The sequence below is a fragment of the Bos mutus genome, chromosome 1, assembly GCF_027580195.1.
Source record: "Bos mutus isolate GX-2022 chromosome 1, NWIPB_WYAK_1.1, whole genome shotgun sequence".
Lineage (NCBI taxonomy): Eukaryota > Metazoa > Chordata > Mammalia > Artiodactyla > Bovidae > Bos > Bos mutus.
Window position 1 is genome coordinate 144,301,329 of NC_091617.1, and position 21,513 is coordinate 144,322,841.

General features: G+C 40.7%; 2 protein-coding genes across 2 annotated transcripts in view; one reads left to right on the plus strand and one right to left on the minus strand.

Moving 5' to 3' along the window:
* Positions 1-21,286, minus strand: part of KCNH8 (potassium voltage-gated channel subfamily H member 8) — a 493,246-nt gene extending 471,960 nt beyond the window's left edge. Inside the window, exon 1 of the mRNA XM_070388278.1 lies at positions 21,211-21,286. Coding sequence (XP_070244379.1) covers positions 21,211-21,286 — 76 coding nt within the window. The remainder of the gene's footprint in view (positions 1-21,210) is intronic.
* On the plus strand, positions 10,777-11,185 carry LOC102281001 (ATP synthase subunit g, mitochondrial). Its single transcript, XM_005905586.3, has one exon. It carries the CDS (start codon positions 10,826-10,828, stop codon positions 11,135-11,137), a length of 312 nt encoding a protein of 103 aa, XP_005905648.1. The 5' UTR covers positions 10,777-10,825; the 3' UTR covers positions 11,138-11,185.
* Positions 21,287-21,513: the final 227 nt, after the last annotated feature.

Consider the following 21,513-nt stretch of genomic DNA (forward strand, 5'->3'; position numbering starts at 1 on the left):
AAAAGAACATTGATATGAATTTACTGCCAAACAATTACTCTGTGTTGTTAATTTCAATAGCTTCATTGTCAATTTCACTTGTTTCTCAAGGCTCCTCTATGCAATAGTTTGGATCAGTACAACTAATAATATGCCAGAAAGGCTGCTCATCAAGAAGTTGTGACACACAGAATATTGAATAAGTGTGTCTTATTCCTAGTACTATAGCTATAATTCTACCCTTCCCCCTATGCCCAGGAGAGCATTCTAACAGCTTTCAGTTCAGTTCAGTTCAGTCGCTCAGTCATGTCCGACTCTGCAACACCATGGACTGCAGCATGCCAGGCCTCCCTGTCCATCACCAACTCCCAGAGTTCACTGAGACTCACATCCATTGAGTCAGTGATGCCATCCAGCCATCTCATCCTCTGTTATCCCCTTCTCTTCCTGCCCCCAATCCCTCCCAGCATCAGGATCTTTTCCAATGAGTCAGCTCTTCACATCAGGTAGCCAAAGTATTAGAGTTTCAACTTCAACATCAGTCCTTCCAATGAATATCCAGGACTGATCTCCTTTAGGATGGACTGGTTGGATCTCCTTGCGGTCCAAGGGACTCTCAAGAGTCTTCTCCAACACCACAGTTCAAAAGCAACAATTCTTCAGCACTCAGCTTTCTTTATAGTCCAACTCTAACATCCACACGTGACCACTGGAAAAACCATAGCCTTGACTAGATGGACCTTTGTTGACAAAGTAATGTCTTCTGCTTTTTAATATGCTGTCTAGGTTGGTCATAACTTTCCTTCCAAGGAGTAAGCGTCTTTTAACTTCATGGTTGCAATCACCATTTGCAGTGAATTTGGAGCCCAGAAAAATAAAGTCTGACACTGTTTCCAGTGTTTCCCCATCTATTTGCCATTTCCTTCTCCAGGGGATCTTCCTGACCCAGGAGTAGAACCCGTGTCTCCTAATTATAGGCAGATTCTTTACTTTCTGAGTCACCAGAGAGGCCCCAGAAAGCTTCCTGACACTTCTTTATAATCCCACCCTTCCCCACGCCTCCTCCCGCTCCTACACAGCCACTGACTGGCCAGAGGCAGTTTTAAAATGTTACATGTTCTACAAGCAGCTCTGGATGTGTGCCACCCAAGTGACCAACGCCAGTGGCCACGACCCCTTACATAAAAAGAACCATTGCTGAAGTAATCCACCAAATGCCATTTGGAGAACATGCTACTCGTAACTTTCTTAATTGAGTTTCCCAAAGGACATGTTCTTAAAAGCACAAAAAAGGTTCGTGTCTCAAAGTGAAGTCAACCCTAACCACTAAGGTCTTAACCCTGATAAACGGCATGCCTTACGATTCAGCTCCAAGTGCTTGTCATCTTATTAAACACAAAATGCTATAGTCAAAACAATATGTATCCATTCCAACTTCACTAATTACAAAGTGTGTCATTTTGACAATTTATTCAGCCTTTCTGGGTTTTAATTTCCTATCCACAAAGTAGGAATAAAAACATCTACCTTGCAGAATTGTAGTGATTAAATAAACTAATATAAATGAAATATAAATGAAATATCAAAAACAGCATTGGATACATGGTTACTCAGTTCAGTTCAGTTCAGTCACTCAGTCGTATCCAACTCTATGACCCCATGGACTGCAGCACACCAGGCCTCCCTGTCCATCACTATGTCCTGGAGTTTGCTCAAACTCACATCCATTGAGTCAGTGATGCCATCCAACCATTTCATCCTCCATCGTCCCCTTCTCCTACAGCCTTCAATCTTTCCCAGCATCAAAAGAGTCAGCTCTTCGCATCCAGTGACCAAAGTATTGGAATTTCAGCTTCAACATCAGTCCTTCCAATGAACACCCAGGACTGATCTTCTTTAAGATGCACTGGTTGGATCTCCTTGCAGTCCAAGGGACTCTCAAGAGTCTTCTCCAACACCACAGTTCAAAAGCATCAGTTCTGTGCTCAGCTTTCTTTATAGTCCAACTCTCACATCCATACATGACCACTGGAAAAACCATAGCCTTGACTAGATGGACCTTTGTTGACAAAGTAATGTCTCTGCTCTTTAATATGCTGTCTAGGTTGGTCATCACTTCTCTTCCAAGGAGCAAGCGTCTTTTTATTTCATGACCGCAGTCACCATCTGCAGTGACTTTGGAACCCCCAGAAAATAAAGTCTCTCACTTTTCCACTGTTTCTCCATCTATTCCCCATGAAGTGATGGGACCAGATGCCATGATATTAGTTTTCTGAATGTCGAGTTTTAAGCCAACTTTTTTACTCTTATCTTTCACTTTCATCAAGAGGCTCTTTAGTTCTTCACTTTTTGCCATAAGGGTGGTGTCATCTGCATTTCTGAGGTTACTGACATTTCTCCAGGCAATCTTGATTCCAGCTTGTGCTTCATTAACTGTCAATTCTCCTCTCCTTTTCTTCTTTCTATGTAATCAGAGTAAAGTTGAAAGAAGAATATGGGTTTTCAATTATGTGATAGTCTGAGGCAAAATCCTGAGGCTCTCTAGGATCCTCTGCCTCCTTTTCTCTAAAAAGGAGACAATAAAAATCTTTAGGAACAATCACAGGGCAAGAGAAACCCAAGTCACTTCCATTCAAGGTATCTGGTATATCAAAATTAAAGAAACAGCTGACAGTGTTATATAAACCCTTTTATTTTTATTTTTTAATTTTATTTATATTAACAATTAAAATTGGGAGATAAATTTTTCCTCAACTTCATCAATCTATCACAGAAGATAATCTCAAAGGTAATTTAAAAGTCCAATGTAAAAACATTTGTACTTGGAGACCTAAGGCAGGGCAAAAAGTGGCTTCAAAGAGTTCTGAAGATTTTGTTATGAGGTGGGCATAACATATGATGACTTGAGGATGCCTTTGAAAGTGAAAATAGGTATCAAAGAATAAAATTATATAATGATTATAACATCTTTTTTTTTTATTGACTCGTTTTACAATATCAGTGAACCTATAGACTTCCATTTTCCCAAAATTATTTTGAAACATAAAATTATTTCTTTGAGATGGCATCTATATATTACCAGAAATAAAATAACCTAAACACAATGATTTTTCATTATATTTTCACACATTTGTTATATACATAGCCATGACACCACCCTTATGGAAGAAAGTGAAGAGGAACTAAAAAGCCTCTTGATGAAAGTGAAAGAGGAGAGTGAAAAAGTTGGCTTCAAGCTCAACATTCAGAAAACGAAGATCATGGCATCTGGTCCCATCACTTCATGGGAAATAGATGGGGAAACAGTGGAAACAGTGTCAGACTTATTTTTGGGGGCTCCAAAATCACTGCAGATGGTGACTGCAGCCATGAAATTAAAAGACGCTTACTCCTTGGAAGGAAAGTTATGACCAACCTAGATAGCGTATTCAAAAGCAGAGACATTACTTTGCCAACAAAAGTCCATCTAGTCAAGGCTATGGTTTTTCCTGTGGTCATGTATGGATGTGAGAGTTGGACTGTGAAGAAGGCTGAGCGCTGAAGAATTGATGCTTTTGAACTGTGGTGTTGGAGAAGACTCTTGAGAGTCCCTTGGACTGCAAGGAGATTCAACCAGTCCATTCTAGAGGAGATCAGCCCTGGGTGTTCTTTGGAAGGAATGATGCTAAAGCTGAAACTCCAGTACTTTGGCCACCTCATGCGAAGAGTTGACTCATTGGAAAAGACTCTGATGCTGGGAGGGATTGGAGGCAGGAGAAGAAGGGGACAACAGAGGATGAGATGGTTGGATGGCATCACCAACTCGATGGACGTGAGTTTGAGTGAACTCCGGGAGATGGTGATGGACAGGGAGGCCTGGCGTGCTGCGATTCATGGGGTTGCAAAGAATCAGATACGACTCAGCAACTGAACTGAACTGAACTGATATTTGTCTTTTACACTAAGTTGCTGGTATTAATCTAAATAATATCTCTCTTGTATCTATATTATATTATTATTTTAATAAATAAATTTCCTGTAATTTTCCTCAGTGGTGCATTTTATGCTTAATAAATTTGAAATTGTAGGCATCTTCAATTAACTCTTTGCTATAGACCATAAAAAGTTTTAACTGAAAAAATGCTCTGTACTTGCTGAACTACCTTAAAGGCACATGATAAAGTCTGCTATGCACAGAATAGTTTCAATTCTATTTGTCCCCAATATTTTACTGCAGTGAGAAAACCTCTACTTTTTATGTTGAGCATCTAAGTATCTCAGTCCAAATCTCTCATTGGTTCTTTCATTACTCAGAGAAATTACCTTCAAAAAAGGTACAATACAAATTTTACCATACAAGAAATTGTCATAAAAAGGATCTCTGTGATTCTTCTTAGTGTTTTGTCAAATGTAGGTGCTGCAAAATGACAGAACTTTTCAACTGTGTTCAGTTTCAGTACTGAGCAATGTGCCCAATTAAAGACAGAAGCAAAGTCTTCCAAGCTAAATTATTCCAAATATTCCCAAGGGAAATTCTTAAATCTAGCACAGAATTAGAGCTCTTACTGTTTCACTTTCCCCCTTTCTTATCTAGTGATACATTTCACAGTTCTCCTGTCTTTAACCTTGGTTTACAATACTTGCTATCCATTAAAATGAAGTTTTTTAATACTCTGCTGATTAAATTCTTTGACTAAATATTTTCAAGTGATTTCAAACAAAATGAAAAGAAAATACAAAAGGCTCATTCAGAAAAGAATAATAATTGTCAGGCACTTAGGCTGTTTACAAAGCATTCATTCAAAGGCTCAGACAGTTTAAAATTCTGGCTGATGATGGCAATAAAAAGAAAAACCAAGTTCTGCACACCACATGCTTTCCTGTATTTAACAATTATCACATAGTGTGACTGCTGTAATAAATTCTTCACATATAAACATATTTGGTAATTATGAGCATTATAGCCTCTATAATGATTGCTAGTGAAAGTGAAGTTGCTCAGTCGTGTCCGGCTCTTTGCGACCCGCGGACTGTAGCCCACCAAGCTCCTCTGTCCATGGGATTCTCCAGGCAAGAATACTGGAGTGGGTTGCCATTTTCTTCTCCATGAATTTCTTTCTCCAATGATTGCTAGAATATACAACTTTTTGGACACAAAAATGTACAACCAAGTTGAAGCACATTTCTTCCTCCTGCATATATTTTTTAATTTGACATGTGTCATCTTCACTATGACACTATACTCCATCAGAATTTACATTTTTCTTGTCACCACAAAACAAGTAATTTTATTTTTAAGGATTCATTTAACTGAATTTACAGTAACACTTAATATATGATTTATCTTCTATAAGACAAGCTTGGGAAAGCTTTACTTACATCCATGAATTTGATGCAAAAACTCAAGTATTATTAAAATTAACCAATTTTTCATAGAAAACTTTGATGGTATGAACACTAAGTTCTTCTACTATTGAATCAATACATTAACCCACTGTTGCTTCATTTTTTTCTGTGTACCAGGAAACTCAAATTTAAAACTGAACAAAGTTTTCAACAATAAAACAGAGCTACTGACACATGCAAAAAAATTAACTGCAAAAGCATTATGGTAAGTGAAAGAGGCCAGAAGCACCCTGCCCACACCAAAATGCTACACGCTATACGGTTTCACAGTAGCCATGTATCCTAGAAAAGGTAAAACTATAAGAAGGGGAAAAAATAAATTAGTTGTCCCTAGAGACTGGAGGTGGGAGGAGGGTAATACCTTTGGTGGGAAGGGGAAGACACTGTTGCCTATCTTGAATGTGGTGGTAGTTTTATGACTACAGGTTTTCTGTAAACCTCATTGAATTATACTTACAAGGGATGATTTCATGGCATGTAATTTTTTAAAATTAATATATTTATTTTAATTGGAGGCTAACTACTTCACAATATCGTGGTGGTTTTTGCCAAACATCGGCATGCATCAGCCACGGGTGGACATGTGTTCCCCATGCTGGAGCCCCTCCCACCCCCCCTTCCCATCCCTCGGTCACCAGTGTACCAGCCCTGAGCACCCTGTCTCATGCATCGAACCTGGACCTGTGATCCACTTCACATACAATAATATACACATTTCAAAGCTACCCTCTTAAATCATCCCACCCTCGCCTTCTCCTGCAGAGTCCAAAAGATTGTTATTTACATCAGTGTCTCTTTTGCTGTCTCGCATATAGGGTCATCGTCACCATCTTTCTAAATTCCATATATATGGCATGTGAATTATACCATTATAAACTTCACCAAAAAAAAAAAAAAAAAATGAGTGAATGAAATTCATTTAGAAGATCAATTCTTTGATCTAAATGGAAAATCATGCCCCAGTAGAGAAGAGCAAACTTATTGGGTCTGTTCCTTTACCTCTGGGCTTCCCTGGTGGCTCAGAGGTTAAAGCGTCTGCCTATTCCGGAATGCGGGAGGCCGGGTTTGATCCCTGGGTGGGGAAGATCCCCTGGAGAAGGAAATGGCAACCCACTTCAGTACTCTTGCCTGGAGAATCCCATGGAGGGAAGAGCCTGGTAGGCTACAGTCCATGGGGTCGCAAAGAGTCGGACACGACTGAGCGACTGTTTCCTTTCCTTTCCTTTCCCTCTAATCTGTGCTGTGTGGCCCCAGCTTAGTCAAGCTGACTCCAGACATTTGTAAAAGAACATTGCCTAGAGCCGGAAATACACAGAATACCCATTGTTGAGGCTCTGAAGTTTAAAGGTATAACACTTTTCCATTCACATAGAGATTAACAAATTGTAGACCTGAAAAGAACAATTGTCTTGGAGTTTTTTAGGAACACTGTACCAGACTTACAAGGACAGCTGCAAGAACAAAGGACTTTTGCACCAAGAAGTTTGCAACAGCCTCCTACCCTTTAAGGATAAATGAAGCCTGAATGATTCTAACTCAGGTAAGAGGCTCTTTGGGACACTGGTCCACCATCTTCTTCGTCTGCTGGCTTTTCAAATACAATCAATACTCCTTGCCGCAACAACTCGTCTCTTGACTTACTGACCTGTTGTGCAGCAAGCAGTATGAATCTGAACTAGGTAACAATGGTGCACAGCAATTACGACCAAGCTACCTTCTGGGATGAATTGTCACTTGCAGGCACAATTTCCTGACATCAGATACTAATTTAAAAAATGAAAACATGCTGATGCTTATTCAGCAGATTTGTGGCTTTTGATGTTAAGGGGTCAGTAACACTGCCCCAGTATGGGTGCCCACGATAGATACAAATGTCACACGCTCATGCACGCTTAGCGCATGTCTCCTACTGAGCGCACTAGCTTGTGGGCCTGTAGCGTCATGCATGTTGCAAGACACGGTGTTACGGGGGGTGTTGTGCAACATGCGTGCTGTTCTAGGAAAGGACATGCATACATATCTTTCACCTGGAAAATGCCAGGATACAAGATATGTGATGTTGCTGGGCATCTTTCAGATTTAAGGACCCATTAAAGTAAGGACTGCATTCAGTACACAGACATCTGAGACACCACTAGAAAACTGCCATGAGCCGAAGCTGCAGAACTAACTGGAGACCTACCAGTCCATCCTGACTTGTTTTAATGTAACAGTGACTGATAATATATTAAATTAAGAACAATCTGGTACCAATATTAAACCCAATGAGACCACATTAAAACTGGCAAAAATATGGATGTGTGGATCCCCCCACCAAAAAGCCAATAACATACACATACAAAAAATGAATATCACACACACACACACTCTGAAATTCTAAATAAAACACTAACAAGTAAAATTCTAAGTGAAGTGCTAAATAAAATATTAACAAGTAAAAACCAGCAAGACATTCAAGAAATTTTTATTGAAAGATAGTTGAAATTATAAAATCTGTCAAAAGAATCTATTAACTGATTCAACAAGAACCACAGAATTACTTGAAAGGTTATGAAAAGAATTGATTAAACTGCTTGATAAAATAAGAACACATAACAAAATCTCTTAATAATAAAACATTTCTCAAACTAAAAACCAGAAAAATTCTTATTAGAAAAACACTAAAATAAGTCCCATTGAAGTCAAAAACAAGAAAGATGTTCTTTATCATCACCATTTTTTTAGTATTTATAATACTAGCCAAAACAACTAGACAACAGAAAAATTAAAGGGACAAAAGTAACAGCTGTGAAAATTGAAAATAAAGCAAACTTTTTATTATTTGACAGCAATATTATTTCTTATCTAAAAACCTAAAAAATCCAAGTGCAAAATTATTACAGAGAATAATAGAAACTCAGTAAGCTGACTGGTTAGAAAAATAAAAAATGTAAGAATCAATAGGCTTCAAATAAATAAACATGACTGCATTAGAAACACTAACCAGTGGAAGGAAAGAATCGATTTTTATCTAGCAGTTACAAAGATAAAATTACTAGGCATCAAATAAACCAGAAATATGCAAGACCTTTATTGAGAATCCCCCCAAAAACATGTGAAAGATAAAAATATACAGCAAATTTTTGGATATGAATTTTCAACATTATAAAAATGTTATTTTCCTACAGGAGATTGCATTAAAAATACCATGAGGGGTTTTTCCCACTAGATAATCTGATTCTTAAGTTCCTGTGGACTTCCAAATAAGTATGATTAGCCAAGTAAAATTCTGGAGGGGAAACAGAATAGAATGAGACTTTTAACACACATAAAACTTCTATAATTAAAACTGAAACTACACATTAAGAAGAAGATAAATGAATGTAATAAGTCAAAAATAGAATTACACAGACAAATGTAGAATATGATAATCTAGACATTTAAAATCAGCATGGAAGAGAATTATGGAAGAATATTGTTAGAAAAATGGATACAGATCTAGAAAGGAAGAATCTGATCCCTACATTGTACTCAATAGATCAAATTACACAATGTACTGAGTAGAAAAAATGAATATACAAAATGAAACTACGGTAGAACACACAGAACACATATATATAGGATATATCTTTTTAATAATTTCAGAATAGAAAACATCTCTTTAAGTATGGCACAGAACACAGAAATCATAAAAGGAAAATTGATTAATTTATTTACATAAAAATGCTAAAATCCACCAAAACTGGAGGAAACATACACAATTCACATCACTAATAAAGTGCTCCATGTGTTACTATGTAAAGAGCTCACAAATGTCAAAAAGGGAATGAAACAATTTAATTAAAAAAGGGTAATGAATATGAATAAACAAATATGCTCAGGAAAGGAAATTTAAATAGAACTTAAATATATTAAATAATGCTCAGCTTCCCTTACAATAAATACATGTACTTAAAAATGACAATAGGAAGCCACTTTTTATCGATCAGTTCAAAAGTAATTCAAGCGATGGAATGAAAGAACGGATATACTGAAATGTTAGGCAAATAGCTATTATCATTATCTTTTACTTAACCATATTACTTTTATTCAAACCAAAAGTTACAGCGCAATACGAAAGCTGCAGCCCCAAGACACTCACTCTCCTCCACCTCGTGGAGTCACAGTAGAAACAGCTTTCTGGGTTGAGGTTAAAATAGGCTCAGGAAGCAACAGTTAGAACTGAACATGGAACAACAGACTGGTTCCAAATAGGAAAAAGAGTACGTCAAGGCTGTGTATTGTCACCCTGCTTACTTAACTTATATGCAGAGTACATCATGAGAAACGCTGGGCTGGAAGAAGCACAAGCTGGAATCAAGATTGCTGGGAGAAATATCAATAACCTCAGGTATGCAGATGACACCACCCTTATGGCAGAAAGTAAAGAGGAACTAAAAAGCCTCTTGATGAAAGTGAAAGTGGAGAGTGAAAAAGTTGGCTTCAAGCTCAACATTCAGAAAATGAAGATCATGGCATCCAGTCCCATTACTTCATGGCAAATAAATGGGGAAACAGTGGAAACAGTGTCAGACTTTATTTTTGGGGGCTCCAAAATCACTGCAAATGGTGACTGCAGCCATGAAATTAAAAGACGCTTACTCCTTGGAAGGAAAGTTATGACCAACCTAGATAGCATATTGGAAAGCAGAGACATTACTTTGCCAACAAAGGTTCATCTAGTCAAGGCTATGGTTTTTCCAGTGGTCGTGTATGGATGTGAGAGTTGGACTGTGAAGAAAGCTGAGCGCTGAAGAATTGATACTTTTGAAACTGTGGTGTTGGAGAAGACTCTTGAGAGTCCTTTGGACTGCAAGGAGATCCAACCAGTCCATCCTAAAGGAGTCAGCCCTGGGTGTTCATTGGAAAGACTGATGCTGAAGCTGAAACTCCAATACTTTGGCCACCTCATGCGAAGTGTTGACTCACTGGAAAAGACCCTGATGCTGGGAAAGACTGAAGGTGGGAGGAGAAGGGGACGACAGAGGATGAGATGGTTGGATGAAATCACCGACTCATCAGACATGAGTTTGGGTGAACTGGGAGTTGGTGATGGACAGGGAGGCCTGGTGTGCTGAGGTTCACGGTGTCGTAGATTCGGACACGACTGAGCGACTGAACTGAACTGAAAAGTGCGTAACACTGGAGAATATATTCCTCCCATAAAAGTTGACTCAAAATAAGTAGAAGAATTTCCTGTGTAAGACATGAGTAGTGTAAAAATACAAAAAGATGTCACTATAACAGCAATAAGAATTAGAATATCTTCTATAGAAAGCTTAGCCTGACAACAAAAACACCACAGAAAGTTGTAAAGTCAGCAAATGCTAAGGACCAAAATCTCAAAGAAGATGGGTTTAATTTTTTCTTTTAAAAAAATGGACAGTAAGGCGGGTGACATTCAGCCGGCCAGTCGGGGTGACGGGCTCTCCGTCCTAGGACCATGGCCCAGTTTGTCCGTAACCTCGCGGAAAAGGCCCCGGCACTGGTCAACGCTGCTGTGACTTACTCGAAGCCTCGATTGGCCACGTTTTGGTACTATGCCAAGGTTGAGCTGGTTCCTCCAACCCCTGCTGAGATCCCTACAGCAATTCAGAGCTTGAAAAAAATTATCAACAGTGCTAAAACCGGTAGCTTCAAACAGCTCACTGTTAAGGAAGCTCTACTGAATGGTTTGGTGGCCACTGAGGTGTGGATGTGGTTTTATGTTGGCGAGATCATAGGCAAGCGTGGCATCATTGGCTATGATGTTTGAAGACCAATTTTTAACATGTGATTATATTTGCTTTATTATTCAAGTGTTCTTGGACCACGTGTGAGCAGACTGCTATTTGAATAAAATAAGACAATGTGTCAGAAAAAAAAAAAAAAATGGACAGTAGATATTCTTTGATGAGCAAAACTGCTTTGCAAGTGAGTGCACTTAGTAGTTCCAGATACAAGTCTTAAGTGCCAATCGAAAAACATTCCTTAAATGACAAGTATCAAAAGGGAAAACAGTATATGAACCAGAAAAGGCTAAACTCTTTAAAGCAGAAATCCCTTTTTGCGAGAGTCAGAAACTAGAAATGCCATCACACATTGCCCCAGCCTGTTTATACTTACTATTAAAAAAACCACATTTTAGAGGCAGTGTGATATAGTAGAAAAATCACAGGCTATAGTAGAAAAATCACAAGCTACTGTGATAACACTGGGAAAATTCGGAGCTTGAGTCCTGTCATCTGGTACAGAAAGGGTGCTGACGTGCCTGCCTCCTTGCTGAGCCGGGCTGTGTAGGAACAGATAAAGCAGCAGCCAGCCACACAGCCAGCCACACAGCAGGAACGCAGACAGGCCCCAAGTGGGAGTCACTGTTACCATCAGAGTTCCGTAAAAGAAATTAGCACTTCACCCATGTCGAAATGAAGGGCTAGAAGCCAGTCTAGAATTATGTTTCAAAACTACATTTAAGCACATTGTTCTGTATAAATAGGGCAGCAGTTATCACTGAAAGGCAATAAAGGCAGTCAATATACAAACCTGGTCTTCAAGAAATGTGAATTCTTTTACCCAAAGAAACATTTATTGAGCACAGACTTTCTTCCCAGCATAAGCCCAAGAGAGGAAGCTGGGAGGAGCTGATGGCTGAGTGCTGAAAGCAGGTCGTCAGCACACACAGAAGAGCTGACTAAGGCACGGCCTGAGCAAGGCACTGTGGCAGCTAGGGAAAAGGTCGCCTGACTCTCTGCAGCCTCAGGGCAGGTGCCAGGCAGAGACCCGGAAGGTTCCGGGTGACGGTGTCTGCAGCCTTAGGAGGCAGCGGCTGGACAGGATTCTGAGAGTGGCCTTGGGGTCAGATGACACTGAGGGCTTTGGAGCCCCTCTAAGAGGTGGCAGGGAACCGTCTGTTACAGGGTTAAATGATGACACTGCTTTTACAGAAAATTACTCTCGGGACAATGCAGACTGAAAGGGGCCACAAGTGGGTCAGACAGAGGCTTATGCCCGCAAGAGTCTAGAAGAGTAAAGCTGCCATCATGCCCAGGAGAAACAGGATCCAAACTAAAGCAGAAGCAGCAAGAGAGAAGCAAGGCACCAAATCATGGCATTTCCACGTGAAACCTCAAGCCTGATGACCCCTGAGATGGACGGGCCGCTCGGGCTAGCTCAGAGCTCCAGCCTGAAGAGATGGGTGGGTGGGATGCCAATTACGGTGCCAGAGAACAAATAGGTTTCCTGGGCTAGAAAAGATTATTTGTTCACTTGGGGTCATGTGAATTTTGAAGGGCTTAAGGGAGATAGTTAGTTGTATTAACAGCTAAAAAGGAAAGCAAAATTAATTTTCCAGGGAATTTATAAGCCAAGAACCACATTTGACTGTTTAAATTACTGAGAAAACTCTTCAGTTGCTGCAGTTGTTAAGTACGAACTATGCCACAGATGAAGTTGAAACCTCATCGTTTTTGTTTGCAGGCGCTGCTAAACCAAAATGGGTTTAAAAACAGTGTTTAGACAGGATCAGCAAATGGGCCTATTCCTACTGTCTCTGAAGAAGTGGCAGTTCTGTCCCTTTGAGGGTTGGCGTTTCTCCAGTCGCTTCACGGGGGCTAGCACACCCTCAATTACTTTTCCTTTTCACAGGCATAGTCCTACAGAACAACACAGGGGTGAGCAGCCCTGGGGGAGAAAGGCACTCAGCCACGCAGTCAGAAATCAATCTTCCCCTTTCCTAAGGAAAGCTGGCTTTGTGGGCAAAGCAGATATCCATAAACAAATGAATACCACACAATTTCACTGCGTAATAGGGGACCCTTGCTCAAGTGTGAAGGCTTTATTAAGACACAGTAAGAAAAAGGATCTTAGGGATTTGGTTTACACACTTGGACAGCCTATAAGAATTAATTCAAAGCATCTAGACATAAGAGCCAGATAAACACACACACACAATAAAATAATATCTTGCTTTTTCAAAGGCAAGACCAAGCCAATGTAGCTCTTTCCCACTGAAGCCCATGAGCTTGAGACTCTCAGCTTCGTTCAGAGAGCCCAGGTTAAAATTCAGACACCAAGTATTGTAACCCTTAATGGGTAGAAGCTGAAAAATATCGCAAACTCTCATGGAAGCTGCAAGTAATCTCTAGCTGGAAAGAATGAACACTTTCAGAGGGAGGGGAGGGAGAGCAGTATAGGCGAGGGGATTAAGACGGTGCAAATCTTCAGGTAAAAAATAACCTACAAGGATATGCTGTACAACATGGAAAATACAGCCAATGTTTTATAATGACCATAAGTGGAATATGACCTTTGCAATTTGCGAATCACTATATTGTACACCTGTAACATATAATATTGTATATCACCTATATTTGAGTTTAAAAAAGAAAAAAAAGGAGTGTCTTCAGTTTCCTAGGCTCAGTGACAAGTGCTACACAAGTCGGCAAAGTAAATGGAAGATTATTTTTTGCCCTTATCTTATACGAGCCAAGCATGCCCACCCGGAAGTCATTTACTGTGTGATGCCCCCTGGAGAAGCTATTCCTCCCCCAGCCAAACGCGCACAGCCCTTTCCTTCACTTGCTGAACACTCGCATCCGACCCGACAATGGGATCTGTGCATACATTTCCTGTCCTCTTTTAGAGAAGGACAAGCCTGATTTACCCCGAGGATCCTAGCATAATGGCTTTGTATAGAGTCAGCGTGGATTAAATGTCCTCGAGGAAATGTTGGACTCACTGAATAAAGTAAAGACGTCCTAAGAGAGAACGCGCCTTCCCAGAAGAGCATCGTGTCTGGTCTACAGGCAACACCAAATGCCAGAGCCTAGGAAAAATACACTGGGGTATAGCTCCCATCCTTAACATGTTTACCTCTCCATGCTCTTCATCATGTATGATGATGTCAAAACAAAATTATCTGGTACTTTTAAAGGTCAGGTAGCAAAATTTTTCTTTTATTAGTATATCTCACTCATTCAAAGAAACGCATGTCTTGTTAGCCAAGTCATGTCTGACTCATTTGCAACCCTATGGATGTAGCCCACCAGGCTTCCCTGTCCGTGGGATTTCCCAAGCAAGAACACTAGAGTGGGTTGCCATGCCCTCTTCCAGGGGATCTTGCTAAGCCAGGGATCGAACCTACATCTCCTGTATTTACAGGCTGATTCTTTACCACTGAGCCACCAGGGAAGTCGGTTTCTGGTAAATACCTAAATCCAAATTCTTATAAATCAAACACTTTGTTCATTGCAGGAAAGTTTTGAGAACCTACATGATAAGTCTTTTGCAGGATAAAGAATTCATCTCTCAAGTCAAAAGAGTGAAAATAAATAATTCCCTCCTTCCTCATCCCTCTTCTCAATTTGTTCTTCCCTCTCCCTCTTTTTTTCTTCTTTTCTATGTTTTCGTAAACTTGGGATAAAGCTTATGCAAAGAAAATTATTTAATTTAACATAGTCAACTTCAACACACAGTGCATAATGTGGAGTTTCTTAAAATCTGAAACATGGTTAGAGGCATAAAAAAGAGATGGAAAACATACTGCTTCAAAACAGTCCACATACTGGCCCAGTTACACAAGTGGTTCTGAAGGTAAATAAAGTGGAAACAGCTTGGTCAGCTCAGGGCACAAGGACTCGTCTTGGATCCTAGACGGAAGCCACAGCTGTGGACTTGCTCACCCTCCAGTACGCAGACCAACAGACCCCCACGGAATCCTCCTTATCTGGAAAGAGTGTGCACACTGTCAAAAGACTGGGATTAATATTCTGAAAATATCCTTATGTCTCCCACATTTTTCCTAGATCAGAGAATGAAGAATCTGATAACACAGCTGACAAAACACGTCCTAGGCTGCGCTGACTCACACATCTTCACCAAATATAAAGAAACACCCTCAGCCCCGTGAGTTGGGCCATATATTCACCAGGATTCAGATGCAAGTTTATGTGCGTACAGAATTACAGAGACCGTGCTCACGTGCATACAGAATTACAGAGACTGTGCTCAGTAAACCTGCTTCACAGGAAGACGGATGTGAAAATGTTAGGCTTTGTGTGATGGGACAGCAGTGAGACAGCACTGTTAGTAGACTGAATTCTAAGCCAGCTCACAAGATTTCCAACCCCTCGTGTGACACCTCATCTAATCCCTTTTGCATATGGACAGGTCATGTGATTTTAGAAGGGATTTTACAGATGATTAAGATCCCTCATCAGTTGACTTTGAGTACATCAAAAGGGAGATTATTCTGGGTGGACCTGATGGAGGTGAGCTCCTAACAGAAAGGCATCCTTGCTTTTTTTGTTTTGTTTTGTTTTAGTATAGTTGATTTACAATGTGTTAGCTTCTGCAGCAAAGTGACTCAGTTATACAGATACATATATCCACTCTTTTTTAGATTCTTTTCCCGTCTTGGCCATTGCAGAGTATCGAGTAGAGTTTCCTGTGCTGTACAGTGAATCCTTATTCCTTATCTATGTTTTATATAGTAGTGTGTATATGTCAGTCCCAATCTCCAATTTATCCCTCTCCCTGTTTCCCGCTGGGCTTCCCTGGTAGCTCAGCTGGTAAAGAATCCACCTGCAATGCAGGAGACCCTGGTTCGATTCCTGGGTCAGGAAGATCTCCGGGAGAAGGGATAGGCTACCTACTCCAGTATTCTTGGGAATATTCCTTGGTGGATCAGACTGTCAAGACTCTGTCTGCAATGTGGGAGACCTGGGTTCAGTCCCTGGGCTGGGAAGATGCCCCTGGAGAAGAGAATGGCAACCCACTCCAGTATTCTGCCTGGAGAATTCCATGGACAGAGGAGCCTGGCAGGCTAGAGTCCACAGGGTCACAAAGAGTCAGACATGACTGAGTGACCTCCACTTTCATCTTTCACCCTTGCCCCTTGGTAATCGTAATTTTATTTTCTAATCAGTGAGTCTATTTCTGTTTTGTAAATACGTTTATTTATCTTCTTATGTAGATCCCGCATTCTAGACAAACACACGACAGTCGTCCTTTTCTGATTTACTTCACTCAGTATGACAGTCTCTAGATCCTCCCATGCTGCTGCTAATGGCATTATTTAGTGTTTTTTTATGGCTGACTTACATTCCATCGTGAAGAAGTAAGCCGCTCTGCTGTGAGAGCGCCTGGGGAGGGATTTTGTACCAGGAGCCCAAAGGAAACCAGCTGCTGAAACAAGTCCCCAGCTGAAGACAGGCACGAAAGCAGAGGCCTTAGTCCTAAAACCCCAAGGAACTAAATTCCTCCAACAACCACGTGAGCTTGAAGGAGGGCCTCGAGCCTCAGCTGATGACTTGGTTGCCACCTTGTGGCCTATGAAGCCCTGGGCACAGGGCCCAGCTGGTCCCTGCCTGATGTCTGACCTAAAGGACGCGTGAGAAGGCAAGTCACCGAGGGCGCGGCAGTTCCCTGCCCAGAAGCAGAAACCCAGCTCGGGAACCATCCCTCCGAACATAAAGAACGGGAGTAACAGCGACTTCCCGTGGCGTGTGAAACACAAACGAGCCTCTGCAAATCGCCGCTTGTGGGGAGACATCTATGCAGCGCTAGGTGATTCTGCCAGTGTTTCCCTGGGACAGCCCGTTACAGACAGACCCACACATGGCGGAGCTCACTCTTTCCATCGGCTACATGCCTTTGATGATATTTTCCACACTATAGCCCAGAAAAGACTCAGGAAGTCCCCAGCGCCCCCTTTTTCACTGTGCTCCCTTCCTGCAGCACTGGGTACCTTACCTTCTCTTTGTGCTTCCAATGTTATGAGATCTACATACTTTGAAGAAACTATAAAGACGAAAAGCCATTAAGAACTGCCTTTGTACAGGAAGCATTCCAGTTTAACAAATGTCGTTGGACCACTTTGCGCAGGAATACATAAAACATATGCAAATACGAGTGAGTGTCTAAGCCTCCATTATTTCTGAGTACTTGGACTGGAAGCTCCTTGACAGAGTCCAGTGGGCTACAGACTTCCTTTAGAGCTTCGACCTTGTTTCACTAACCCCAAAGGGAAAAAGGTTTTCCGGCCAAATTTTGATGTGACTGGAAAATGTAGGCTAATGCACCACTTTGTTTGGAAACGGACACTTTTCTTTGAAAGTTTTATATACTCAAAAAAAAAAACGAAAGTGTTTTTCTCAAATGGTACCCTGTGGCAAATATTTGTCACACTGAAAAACTGTTTTTTAAAATATGCACTTATGTGTTCTGTTATTATACCTTCCCTTTGTCCAGATTAATATTCATGTACTTAAAGCAATTGTCGACTCTGAAAATAATTTTTTAAGTACATTAAAAGTGTAAAAATAAAACATTATGCAGTCATAATGTTAAGATTGTGTGTGTGTATGTTTAACTGTTTCAAGTGAGAAGTACGGCTATATGCTGAGTCAAAGAAATTCATTGGAATTACTTTTTCCCCCTAAATGGGGTACACATATTCAATACTTGCAAAGTTCTTAGTTTTTCTAAGTCTCATTTACATTCAGTTTACCAGAAGAACATACTTCAAGAGTAAATATATGCTAGGGTAGTTTTATGTGAAAAGATTTGTATTTTCCAGTAGTTGTTAAAATTATGCTGCATACGAGGAAAAACTTTCAGTTAACTGTCCACTACTGTCTTTCAATCCTGACAAAGAGGTCACCTCTTAAATATGAAAAAGAAAAAATATCCTATTATGCCAAATAATAAAGTGTCTCTGGTAGTACTTTAGTCGCTCAGTGTTGCCCGACTCTTTGTGACCCCATGGACCCCATGTGACCACCAGGCTCCTCTGTCCATGAAATTTTCCAGGCAAGAATACTGGAGTGGGTTGCCATTTCTATCTCCAGGGGATCTTCCGGATCCAGGGATCAAACTCAGGTCTCCTGCATTGAAGTTGGTCTCTTGCATTGCAGGTGGATTCTTTATTGACTGAGCCACCAGGGAAACCCAGGGAAAGCATCAGTAGGTGATAAAAAGCATTATTAACTTCTTTGATGTTGTTCTGTGATAATACAGCAACTGATAAATTATAGGTTATGTTATAGGCTTTTATTGTCATATATTTAATTTTTCCTGGGAGAAATTTTTAGATGATGTTTCAAGATTTATTATTTTCCACTACAGTATTAAGTCAATAAGGATAATAATAATACCGAATGGTGGTTAACTAAGGGGGCTTGCTAGGGTTATTGTTTGGTCCCTTATTTTTTCAATGATATTGCCCAAAATAAAACAGAGTAAGAAGTTAACATGACTATAAAATATACCTAACAAATAAGGCAGAAAATGTACCAAATAAACACACTATGTTTTGAGTGCAGTAGCATTATTCTTTCTCCAGTATAATTTTTATTTGGGCAAGTGGTAATTTTGCAAATTTAAAACTTGCAAGTAGTTTTATCTTTCCCAAGGAAATAAATGACTGTTCTAAAAAAATCAAGAGAGAGGATGATCATAGGAAAAGAGTTTCAGGGACAGTAATTATACTTAATAAAATTGTGTCAATACATAAAAATAGAAAAAGATAAACTAAATATTTAGCTGAAATGGTTTGCCATGATGCTAGATACAGCAAAATGTGTGGCTAACTTTTGCTTAAAGTATTTTTTTAAGTTTCAGATTATTCAGGTCTTCTTGCAATTCTAAGGAAGTGCAAATGAGAAGACAGATTCCTCATTCCTCGAATGGGGTTTGTTGGGATGAGGGGTATCATTATATGCTGTGCTCCACTGATTTTCAGATTGATTTCATACACAGTGGTCCCCTCCAGGAATTCCACAGACCCTTGCAGCACAGACCAAGCATGCTCTCCCTCTACAGTTTCAGTTCTGCTATTATACTAAATGCTGGTTATGTGATGATGATCTTCCCAAACAAGGCTTTAAAACCTCTAACCTTCTATTTTATTCACATGAATGTGTAGTCAAAATAGAAAAAGAGCTATTCAGTAGTACACCATTCCTTCTCTTACATGTCCGCTGTTTATCAAATGTTATAGTGAAAGAGGCAGAGGTGTTCTTACAGATGATCCAAAGCCTCCTCTCATTAGCAACTGATACCTAAAAATAGCCCTGCTGACATTCCCAGGGCTATGCTGGGAACACACCGAATTCCATTCAACTTTAAATGACAATGAAATAAGCAACCACCGTTTACCAATTAGTTCATTTTCAATAGATGTATTTGTAATCAATATCAAAAGTCTTTGGGGTTTAAATTTTCAACTTCAAGAATAACATCCACTAGAAACTAATCAGTTCCTAATGTAATAAATAGTAGTAACCACAATCATGCATGAAGACAGCAGTGGTGATGTTGTGTAGAGGTTGGGTGGTGGGTATGATGATGGCATTGGCAAGGGTTTGAAAGCCTAATAATGATATTTTCTCTTCTTATCATCTGACTAAGACCATAGCATTGCTCTTCACTCATACCGTCTGACACATCTAGAACATAACAGGGGAGGGAAAGGCTAAAGATAAAGATAAAACCACCGGAAAGAATGTTCACAACAACCACCCCAAGTAGGCTGGATGTCAAAAATAAAAACTGAACAAAATCCAGTAAATATTTCATTTCTTCCTCACATAAACTTTCCTAACTACTCCTGAAGCGCATAAGTCCAGGATTTACTTCCCACCGGTAGTAAGACCGTGTATCCAGACTCCTGGAGTGAAAATTGTTACATGTGTGCTCCCCCATCAACTCAGAGAAATATGCCATCATCCTAAAAAGTGATATCGGAAACACTACAAGCCTTTTCTACACAGTTTTGTGTATAGGCAGAAAAGGAAAGACAACACGCAGAAGCAACGCAAGCTAGGAGGCCGGTGTGGGCATTCATAGAGAAACCAAGTGATAGCTTTTGCTGCGGGCGAAGCACAGACTGCTCGTTGCAAGGAAAACCAACCGCCCCTGTTGAAGGAGGGCTTGAGAAGCCCGGAAGTAACGGGGACCTGACCGTGGTCCTGAAAGAGAACCATTCGCAGATGTGATCACGTCTCCAAGAATCCACAGGGCATATCTTTGCTTTTAAACTGAAGCTTAAACAAGCTAAACGTCCAGTGATTTTCGCCCTCAAAATACATATGTGTATGTTGAAAGTTTCTCTTATGATAGATCAGCCTTTAGCATGCCCCGCATCTCTTTCCACAATAGTCTCTTCTGGAGTGCTAGGGTAATTCCAGATCGAAAGGTATTTTATTCTACCTGAGAAGTAGGAATCGATATTCTGATCAACTCACAACGCTTAGAATTCTACAGGAAGCTTACACTTGGTGATCTTGATTCTAGTTGCATTTCTTAAACTCAGATGGGATCATGCCTATTCAAAAGACTTTTCGGAATGAAGCTCCACCGAAAAAGAACACTCCAAACTCTCCCTATAATTTGTTGTTGTGTTAGTCGCGCTCAGTCTATCCAACTCTTTGCGACCCCATGGGCTGTAGCCCGCCAGGCTCCTCTGTCCACGGAGCCTTGAAACTCTAGATAGATTGGCAATTCACCAATATGGACAATTTTCATCTTCACCTTATAAAATTAATAAAAACCGATTTTTTAAAGAGACATTACGGGTCCCACAGTGGACACAGATGTAGGTCTTTCTTCAGATTCTTTTCCAGCCTTGACAAACCCAAGAATCAAGGGGGTCAAATACACCGAAGTGTTAACACTACACTGGAAAAAAAAAAAAAAAAATTCTCCCCACAAAAGACACCTCGGCAGGAAGCGAAGGTAACACACTCCCCTGTTGCAAAATGGACAGTGGGAACGAAAGTAATTTATATGAGAAAAGATCGTTTAAAAAAAAAAATACATATATGCAACTCATCCAAGTGCAAGACTTACGTGTTCCGTCAAAGCGGGTGGCGATGGTGTCCAGGAAGGTGTTCTGGGGCGCCAGCAATCCTTTCATAACCGGCATCTTTCCAGCGCGGTGTGAAATTCTCCATCAAAGTTTGTGCCGGAGGATGGCTCGGGAGGAAAGTGCCAAGAAGCGGGGTGGGGAGCGCAGGGCCGGCCGGGAGGGGGCCGGCGCCGGCGAGGGGCCGCTGCGAGCGGCGGGAGGACGCGAGGGCGGGGGCGCGGCTCCGGCGGGGGCAGCCCCGGGGCGCCCGCCCGGCCCGGCCCGCAGCGCCCGGCCCGCCTGGC